Raw genomic sequence first — 9,936 nt, forward strand, 5'->3', positions numbered from 1 at the left:
CTGCACGGAGAAATCCTGTCTCAAAGCAAACAAGCAAAAACTAAAAAAGAAACCAAAAACCAAAAAACTAAAAAAGATCCCAGATAAGCAATAGCAAATGTAGGCTTTCTAGGTATTCCAGGAAAGGCTATACTATGGGCGTGGTCCTTGGTTTCCGGCTCTATCCTCAGGTGGTAGGAAGGGGCTGGGGCTCATTAGAGCATCAACATAGAGAGGACTAGGACGGAGGAGGAGGCACCCCCATTCCTCCAGGGCTCCCACACAGCTGCTCGTCATGCGGTACCACCAGAATCTGTCCTGCTGTGGCTGTTCTGGCCTTCTCAGGTTTAGTGGGGTCCCCCTGTGTCTTTGGAATCTCACAGCATGAACTCAGTCATCCTGGTCCCTAACTGGGTAGCTGGGTTACAGAGCTGGGATGTCAGCACTGGTAAGAAGGCATTGGAACCTTGGTGATGGTGACGTTGTGTGTGGTGACAGTGGTGACAAAAGGCTCTATTCAACGACGGCAAGGCAGAAGACCCAGAATTCCCCTAGCCTGGGCATCACCCTGATTCAGCCACAGCCCGGGAAGCAGCTCAGCCGCTCCGGTCCTGTTTGGTGGAAGTGTGGGCAGGAGCCTACCAGCGGCTCCCAGAGTTCATCTCTCCTAGAGCCTCCTCCTGCCTGGACCCATGGAGAGTCACCTGCCGGCTGGGTGGGCACTAAGGCCACGCAGGGTTGTACTAAGGAATCAGGCTGGAGCTTGGCCAACCCCGCCAGGGCCCAGCACTCAAATGATGGAGGAGCCCAGGTGGAAACTTGCAACTTTTATTAAATACTCATTCACCCGTTTGCGGCCACCACCCAGAGCAGGAAAAAAATAATTATCAAAATAGAATTAAAAAACCAAACCACAAAACAAAATGAAACCCAGTTCCCAGCAGTCCCGGCACAGGCCACTCGCTTGTCTCTCTGCCACAGACACATGAGGAGGCACCTTCACTCCAGCCACAGGCCCTGAGGAATTAATTCTGACTGTGGTGGCGGAAGTCCCTGGTGCCAAGTGGCTAGGCATCCTGGCCACCTCACCCCCAGGAGATGGTTATTGCTGGGGGGCGCTGGGCTGGAAAGCTGTCCACCTTTCCCTGGTGGTACTACCAGCCAGGGTGGAGGCCAGTCCTTGTCCACCTAGTCACCACCTCCCTGAGAAAGGGAGTGGACAGAAGCGGGAAGAATATTCTCCCGGGGGAGGGAAGCAGGTGTCTGGGGTAGCCTGGTAACCAAGCTCACTGTCCACTGCCTGCTGCCTGGCCCTCATCTTGGGTGTAGCCCACAGCCCTGTCCATTAGAGGCCATTTTCCTGTTGCCTCTTCGCCCCTAAGGCCTATGTGGCCATCTTCTTGGGGTCAACCACGGCCGGGGCTCCTGGAGGCAGGGCTGCCTGTGAGCATGGCGCCTTCTCCAGTGTGGTGTGGGAGCTGGTCCTCTCGGGCTCAGCAGCCGCTCTCAGTGGTTTCCAGAGTCACAGCCCCTTGCTGCATGGCAGCAGTGGCTACGCTTATGGCCTCCTCCAGGGTCTGCTGGTCTTCCAGCTGTGGAGAGGTGCAGCGGCAGGAGAGGGTGAGGTCCTCCATTCCAGACCCCACAGGCCTGTGTGCTCCACCCGCTCTCTTGGTTAGTATGGTTCTTAAGACAGGGTTTCTCTGTGTAGCCCTGGCTGTCCTGGAACTCACTCTGTAGAACAGGCTGGTCTCCAACTCAGAAATCTGCCTGCCTCTGCCTCCCAAGTGCTGGCATTAAAGGCGTGTGCCACCACCGCTCTTTCTTATTAGGGCTCTACTAGAGGAAAGCTCCCTGGTAGAGGCCTGTTAGAGAGAATTCTCTCCAGCCTCTCTGCCTTCCAGGTGAAGAAGAAGACTAGGACTGTGAGCCACAGGCGCTGTCTCAGCCCCCCACCACCGACGACTAAGACTGTGAGCCACAGGTGCTGTCTTAGTCCCCCCACCCCCAACACCACCCTGCACCCTCCATTCTTCAATCCACCTGCACAGCGATGTGTGTTCCATTGGCTGTGGCCAGCAGCGCCACCTGTTGGTGATGAAGAGACGCCACGCTTGAGTCCTCAGTCACCAAGGCCCCAGAGGTAATGATTGTGACCTGGAAACACAAGCAGAAGACCTTGCACCTGCCACGTGGCGGGGGGGCAGCACAGACTGGAAGGACAAGGCCACTGTGGCCACTCCTAAAGCCCGTGGTTCAGAAGCGAGTGCGGCTGGGTTTTTCTGTTCAGTTTGCAGGATTTTCTTGGAGGCTGTCAGGCAGTGGAGACAGTGCTGGGGACTGAACTTGGGGACTTGGTGTACATGAGCTACACCTCAGGCCACTGTGCCTGTCCTGCACGCTGTCTGGAGATGTCTGTCAGAGGCTTTTAAAGATGAAACTTGCTGAGGGGACTGGCTTTGTTTGAGACATGGCACCTCTTTGTGGTCCCAGAAACTGTTATAATATAGATCAGGCTGACCTAGAGCTCACAGACGCCTGCCTCTGCCTCCCGAGTGCTGGGATTAAAGGTGTGCACCACCACACCTGGCCTTTGAGAGGAGACTTTAAAATTTGGGGGCCTGAGTCTTGGGACTTGAACCCAAGACTTCACATATGCCAGATGGCAGCTCTATTACCGAGCTGTACCCCACACCTTGCTTAGCCCAGACTGACCTTAAAGTTGTGGTCCTCCTGCCTTAGCTACAACCACTAGGCCTAGCAGGGAGACTTTTTATGGTGTCTTTGTCTCATACGAAATCTTGGTTGGTTTGGTCTGTGCATGTAATGTCCTCCGACCCCCATGACAAACTTATACAGAGAACAAGGAAACTGCCTGATCATACGGGCTGGGTCTGTGTGCCGTCGGCGCTGACCATGGTGACTGTATGCGTGCCAGACGTGGCCAGTTCTTCATGATGACCGGGGATAGTGAGGGTGGTGCTGCTGTGCTGTGTCACCACACTGATGGCACTCCCCAGGGCCTGCAGGTCTTCCGGGGACAGGCTGACCTGCAGACAGGAGGGAGATGAGCTGGAGACAGGGGTGGGAGCACTGGGTTGGTCCCAGGGGTGGGAGCACTGGGTTGGTCCCAGGGGTGGGAGTGCTGGGTTGGTCCCAGGGGTGGGAGCGCTGGACTGGTCACAGGGGTGGAAGTGTTGGGCTTGGGCACTGGCACAGCGCAGGGCCATGGCTACAGAACAGCAGCAAAGCCTCCCCTGGCACTCGAATTTCCCACTATGCCTCTGTAACCCCTGCATGCAGGTCAGGGCCTCCACCTAATGTGCCTTCCTCCTCACCCAAGCAGGAAGAGGCACACTAGACAACCAGCTATGGCCAAGGGGCAAGGCCCTCTGTGGCCAGCTACCCGGGCAGACTTCTGGCGTCAAGACCTTGAGACCTGACGTGACCCTGCTTAGGCACATGCATGTCATTCAGAGGAAGACACAGGAGGAGCAGGGCTGGGTGACACACTGGTCCCCTCAGATTCAGCTCTCTCAAGTCCATAAAGGCAAAACAGGTGCCTGGGTGGAGGTGAGGCCCCGTTACCTCAGGGGCCGTTGTGAGACTGCTCTGCCCATCCCCAGAGCTTCTACCTGCTGGGTACCATCCTGAGTGACCAGAGCCACCTGCGGGGGCCCATCCTCCTCCGTCACCATGGCTACTTGGGTTGGGATGTCACCGCTCTCGTCCTTCATTTCCGAAAGGTAAGCAATGTGGGTTGGTTTGGATGGGGGGCATTCCTCAGCGGCAGAGGCGGCTAGGAGGAGAGAGCCTAGGCTGGCACCCACTGCTGGATGCTGGGAGAGGCCCGTGAGCCCCACCTCCGGCTCCTGCTCCCTCACCCTCTAGCTGCTGCTGCTCATACAGGGCCTGCTCGCTCTCCTCCGTGGCCTCCAGCTCCCCGTGTGCGCTACGCTTGTGCATGGCCAGGGTGGAGGTCTGCCGGTAGGTCTTGCCACAGCTACTGCATGTGTAGGGCTTGCAGTGCGTGTGCACCACGTGGTGTTTGTACAGGCTTGAGTACTCCGTGAAGCGCTTTCCGCAGCCTGGCACCGTGCAAACGTATGGCTTCTCCCCTGGGGACACTGGGCTGTGAGGGGGGTGGGAACTGGGGCTGGCAAGGGGGAAACTAAGGGGATAGGGTTGGGGGACAGGGCTGGTGACAGGGAAGCCAGGGGAAAGGGCAGGGGCTGAGAACTGAGACTCGGGGGCAGGAGTTGGGGAAGATGGCCTGTGGAAGACAGGAGGGCACGAGAGTGGGACCTCCGCACCCAGAGACAAGGTGGAGAGAGTAAAGGGCTCAGAGAAGGGGAGTGAGGGCAGACACTGCAATGTTGGGGTGCAAAAGAGGAGAGATAGTGGGGCAGAGAATGCAGTGTCAGGATGGGGAAAATGGCTGAGAGACAACGGGAAGCTAGACAGAGTGTGGCACTGGAGGCAGGACCCCCAGTCATGTGCAGAGCAGAAGCTTGGAGGAGATGCAGGTGACATTTCCATACAAGAGTGGCTAGGAACTGTCCAACTCTACAGAGGTGGACAGGACTGTCGGGATAGACCCAGCTACCAACCAGGGCATTGCTAATCTGGGGTACCCACCCCAGGCCAGCCTGGAGTGGCTGGCAGAGAAAGGCTGGAGCTGAGGGGTCCCCAGATAAGAAGCCTACAGAAGGGGGAGGTGGGGCCGGGAGGGTGCTCCTCACATGCCAGCTGGCCCACCTGTGTGGATGCGCACATGATTCTTGTAGTTGGTGGCGCTGGTGAAGCCACGGCCACAGTGGGGCTCGGGGCAGGTGTAGGGCCGCTCGCCTGTGTGGGTGCGCACATGTACCTTTCGGATATTTGATGTGGTGAAAGAGCGGCCGCAGCCCTCAAAAGGGCACCGGAATGGGCGTTCACCTGTGCAGACAGGGATTTGAGGGACAGCTCAGGAGGACCAGGGCAAGAAAGGACAGCTCCGGGCTCTGGGTCTCTTACCTGAAAAGCAGAGTGAGCCCTTGGCCCCGGGGATGGGGTGGCAGGGCCCGGCCTACCTGTATGGGTCCTGGGGATGGGGTGGCAGGGCCTGGCCTACCTGTGTGGGTCCTGGGGATGGGGTGGCAGGGCCCGGCCTACCTGTGTGGGTCCTGGGGATGGGGTGGCAGGGCCCGGCCTACCTGTGTGGCCCCTGGGGATGGGGTGGCAGGGCCCGGCCTACCTGTGTGGCCCCTGGGGATGGGGTGGCAGGGCCCGGCCTACCTGTGTGGGTGCGGACGTGTTTCTGCAGGTCCCCTGAGGTCTTGAAGGCTTTGCTGCACAGTTCCTCTGGGCACTTGTATGGTTTCTCACCCGTGTGAGTACGAACGTGACTTTTTAGCCCATAGCCTGCCCATGTGCAAGATGTAAGATGTAAGGAGAGCGCCAGGGGAGCCCCGTCCCTGACTGCCTGCCTTCTCAGAGGCTCTCTATCCCTAAGCGATGTTCCAGGAGGCTCCGCAGGCCCAGGACAGCCTCTGTCCCATCCTGCCCAGGAGAAGCCCATAGTGCCCTGGGACACTGTGTAAGGTCAGATGGAAACGTTCCAGAATGTGAACCTCAGAGGGAGCCTGAGGGTCCTTGTTTCACAGGGCAAACAAAGCCAGAGAAGCCACCGGCCTCAGTAGCCCACAGCTGGTGGCTGCCAGAGCTGGTACAAGAGGCAGGCCTCTCTCCTGTAGGCCCTTCAGAGAGCACACACCTCATTGGTCTCTCTGGGACATCGGTCTGTGTTTGGCCACCTGTGTAGGTCCCCGAGTGGATCTAGAACCCTTTGCTGTCAACTGGAAGCAGTCCTTGTCATCATCCAGGTACGTTACCTGTTGCAAAGGCCTTTCCACAGCTGGGGAAGTCACACCTGTAGGGACGGTCACCTGTGTGAGCTCGCTCGTGGACCTGAGAGGAACAGCAAACCCGCAGCTCAGTGGGATGGGGCTGGCTAAATCCTCTGGTTCTCTTCCCTCCCACACTCTGTGTCCCAGCTTCCTAGGTGGACACTTCTGTGCCCGTGCCTCTTTCCTCCTGCAGGTGACATGGGCCAGGGGCCCGGAGGTGCCAGAGCAGCCTTACAGGGAGATGGCAGAGCTCAGAGCCGCCTGCCAGCCCTACCTTTAAGTGATGGGCAGTGGTGTAGAGACGACCACAGCCCTTGTAGCCACAGCGGAAAGCTCGGTCTCCAACTTGCTGCCCTTTGCCATTATGGGAAGCCGGGCTATCGTGCAGAACCTGAGGAAAAAAATCTTGGTGTCACTGTATGTACTCCTGAGCGGATGAGAAAGGAAGATCCAAGACCCAGCTGAGAGCCTAGGACCCAAAGAACAAAATCAACACCGCATGGGTTGGGGACAGGAAAGCCGAGAGCTCAGTTTTCCAACACAGGCACAAAACCCCAGGAATGAGTGGAAGTGGTGTGGGGCTTTAAATCTCAAAATCCAAGCCCAGTGGCACACCTCCTGCTGCCCCTTCTAAATGTCCCCAAACATTGTCACCAACTGGGAACCAAGGGTTCACACACTCTCATTCAAACCCCACAGCATGGCATAGCTCCTTGTGGCCAAGGCTGGACTCAGGTGGTTCTGGAAGGAACTCCTTCTTATAAATGTATTTTTATTAGTGTGTGTGTATACACACATATGTATATACATACATACATACATACACATACATATATGATGTGTGTGAGAGAATGTATCTGAGGCAGAGAAGCACATCTAGACAGCCAGTGGCAGCCAGCAGGCCCCACGAGGTTGGCATGCAGCCTTGGTGCTGCCCTGACTGGGAAGGGAGGCTGGGTGTTACAGGCATCTAGCAGAACCTCCTGGGTCGCAGGGTTGTCCTGAGCAAGGCAGAGTTAGAACCCCTGCTGACCACACACACCTCGGAGCCTGGGCTCATCAGCCTGTCTTCCTCTCCCAGTAGGAGACCCTACTGAGGAGCAAGCACCGTGATCAAGGGGCTGGGATCGTGGGGCTGGCTGTGACTTCTGACATCACCTGATTCCACTCAGCTCACTCAGCAGCCGGGCCTGGGAGGCCTCACCCGCGGCTGGAGCAGGTGTTCTGGAGCAGGCGGTGGCAAAGCCAGCCCTGACCTTGAGGCACTTGCTTTTGATAAAGCCTAGTTCTCTCTCTGGCTCCCATCTGGCCTTTAACATACCTTACAGCACAGGGGCTGAATGGAGGTGTAGCCTGCTTGTGCTTCCTTCTCAAGAGACAAGAAATTTTCCTCTTTTCTCTACAGCTTAGAAAACTAAGCCCCCACCCCACCCCACCCCACCCCACCGCACCCCACCCCACCCCCGGTCTGCAGGTTAACTGGTGTTTGGGAAACTCTGCCCCATCCACCCCAGGCTCTGTGGTCTAGCCCAGAGCATGCTCTCGGCTCACAGGTCTCTGCCCTTAGCAGGTAGAACCAGAGTTTGTCTCAATAGGCCTCACTCCCAAGAATCCCAGCTGCTCTGCCGCACAGGCCTGCTCACTGCCTGCTGGGTTTATTTTCCCCAGTGTCTATGTAAGTCTCAGAGAAGCAATACAGCGGCCTTCTTACTTCAGTGGATAGGAAAATGAATAAAAAGGCACAGGCAGAGCTTTCCCATCGCGCAGAGATTATTGGCAGCTTGAGGTGTCTGGGGCTCACTTCCTGTCACTCAGAAGCCACTGTTCCTGCAGCAGCCTTTCCTTCTCAGACAGCTGTCTGTCTTTTTTTTTTTTTTTTTTTTTTTTTTTTTTTTTTTTTTTTGAGACAGGGTTTCTCTGTGTAGCCTTGGCTGTCCTGGAACTCACTCTGTAGATCAGGCTGGCCTGGAACTCAGAGATCCGCCTGCCTCTGCCTTCCAAGTGCTGGGATTAAAGGTGTGCACCACCACCACCCGGCTTTCTGTCTGTCTTTCATGGCCCCAGCAGAGCGAAAGGAGAGAAGAGCATGGAAGGAGCTGGGGCAGATGGGCAGTGGGAGGAGCTGTGGCAGGTGGGCAGTGGGAGGAGCTGGGGCAGATGGGCTGAGGCCAAGGTAGCCCAGTGTGAGCCCAAGCACAGGCCTGCCACTGTTGTCTAGAGGGGTGAAATTGTTTTTGGTTTGAGATAGGATCTTGTGTGGTCCAGGATGGCTTTAAGCTCCTGTCTCCACATGCCAAGGACTGGGATTCTAGCATGGACCACTCCCCCTGGCCAGAGAAGTAGGGTTTGGCAGTGCCTAGAGGTGTGGCCAGGTGGTGGAGCCTGGCAGAGCCGTGCTCACCTTGCTGGCGTACTGCTCCAGGGCCACCACCGTGTCTGCGCTGAAGCCTTCCTCATCCTCCGCTGCCAGGTCCTCCAGGCCCACCTCCGTCTGCACAGCCAGGATGGTGCTGTCCGACGGCACAGACACAGGGTGATGAATGTAGGCAGTGGAACCGTCTTCCAGCTGGACAGCTTGCAGGGCGCTGGGGTCATAGCCCTCTACAGGGCACACGAGGTTAGGCCTGAGGCCACACGGGGACACCCAGCTGAGACCCTGGCTTTAGATTATTGAGCAGTGAGTCCACCGGAGGGGATCAGTGCCAAGTCTCCTCAGGGGCCTGACTGTGGTGACTTTCTCGTTGGTCCAACTGGGGCTGCCTTTCAGAAGGACAAGGCATCCCAGGGCACACTGACCAGATTCTCCCAAGGGTTTTCTGCCCAGGGACTGGCCAGTCCCCACCCCACTTCATTTGGTCTTAGGATGAAAACCCAAATCTCTACTCTCACCCTGGCCCTGGCTCTCATCTCTTTGCCTGTTTTCCCGGCCCTCTTGCCCCAGTAAAAGGTTGCCTCCCTCACCCATTCCTGCACTGGCTGGTCCTACCCTGCCACTCCTCTTCCCTAAGCTCCCAGATGCACAGACTCTGGATAGTGACCCCACATGGCTCTGTGTAATGAAATGTTGGAGCTGTGAAAAGCAGGGCATCCCTGAATGTGTCTGAATGTGAGTCAGCTAAAAACTGACGCAAAACAAAACGTGCAGTGAACCTGAGGCGCTTCTGAGGGGTGGCTAGTCACATGACCTTAGTGACTAAGGTCATGTGACCTCACTGCAACCTCGGTTCTGAACATACCACACACATTTTGCATTCTGCATGCTATCAAGCCACACAACGCAAACCAACCCCTGCTGAAACCCCTCAGATCTGACTCTGTGTCATCATTTGCACATAGTTTCCTACTCTTACAGAATCATTACTGGGTTTGTTTGTTTGTTTTTTTTTGGTTTTGGGTTTTTTGTTTGTTTGTTTTGGGGTTTTTTTGGGTTCTTTTTGTTTTGAGACAGGGTTTCTCTGTAGCTCTAGCTGTCCTAGAACTCACTCTGTAGACCAGGCTGGCCTCGAACTCAGAAATCCACTTGCCTCTACCTCCCAAGTGCTGGGATTAAAGGCTTGCATCACTACCATCTGGCTAGAATCATTATTGTTTAATGTAAAATAATAATATAATATTTTTCTATGGTCATTACTCAACAAGTATCAAATCAGTCTACTTTTGAATTATATTGTGTTATAGGCTTGACTGTTTTTTAAAACTGCAGTTTGGATTGCTGGTTTGAACTTCCTAAAAACTGCTAAGTGAATTCTGGCCTGGGATAGGATAGGATTTCTAGCCACCTTTGGGACGGCTCTAAATACACTGCTGCCATTTGGCGCTGTGCGATGTGATGGGCACTGAGCTTCAGTCAGATCTCACTGTTGAAGATGCTCTACAGCCCACATCTGTCATCATCCTGGGGTCCAGTCATTCAGCCAAGACCTCAGCATGTAAATCTTTATTTGTCTTCAATAACAGGGAAGTCAGAACTGTCAAAGAACTGAGCTTTTTAAGATTTAAAAATGTAAGCCGGGCGGTGGTGGCGCACGCCTTTAATCCTAGCACTTGGGAGGCGGAGGCAGGCGGATTT

General features: G+C 55.7%; 1 protein-coding gene across 2 annotated transcripts in view; it reads right to left on the reverse strand.

The window, feature by feature from the left end:
- Positions 1 to 791: 791 nt before the first annotated feature.
- The window catches only part of Znf76 (zinc finger protein 76), a 29,377-nt gene continuing 20,232 nt past the window's right edge, over positions 792 to 9,936 (reverse strand). For both annotated transcript variants that reach the window (XM_031346798.1, XM_031346797.1), the window contains exons 5-14: positions 8,269 to 8,468; positions 6,142 to 6,258; positions 5,853 to 5,928; positions 5,257 to 5,382; positions 4,738 to 4,917; positions 3,864 to 4,097; positions 3,615 to 3,778; positions 2,865 to 3,029; positions 2,023 to 2,136; positions 792 to 1,571 (exon numbers count right to left, since the gene is read on the reverse strand). In XM_031346798.1, coding sequence (XP_031202658.1) covers positions 1,473 to 1,571; positions 2,023 to 2,136; positions 2,865 to 3,029; positions 3,615 to 3,778; positions 3,864 to 4,097; positions 4,738 to 4,917; positions 5,257 to 5,382; positions 5,853 to 5,928; positions 6,142 to 6,258; positions 8,269 to 8,468 — 1,475 coding nt within the window. In that variant the 3' untranslated portion in view covers positions 792 to 1,472. The remainder of the gene's footprint in view (positions 1,572 to 2,022; positions 2,137 to 2,864; positions 3,030 to 3,614; positions 3,779 to 3,863; positions 4,098 to 4,737; positions 4,918 to 5,256; positions 5,383 to 5,852; positions 5,929 to 6,141; positions 6,259 to 8,268; positions 8,469 to 9,936) is intronic.

This window comes from Mastomys coucha, unplaced genomic scaffold, assembly GCF_008632895.1.
Source record: "Mastomys coucha isolate ucsf_1 unplaced genomic scaffold, UCSF_Mcou_1 pScaffold3, whole genome shotgun sequence".
NCBI classification, from domain to species: Eukaryota; Metazoa; Chordata; class Mammalia; order Rodentia; family Muridae; genus Mastomys; species Mastomys coucha.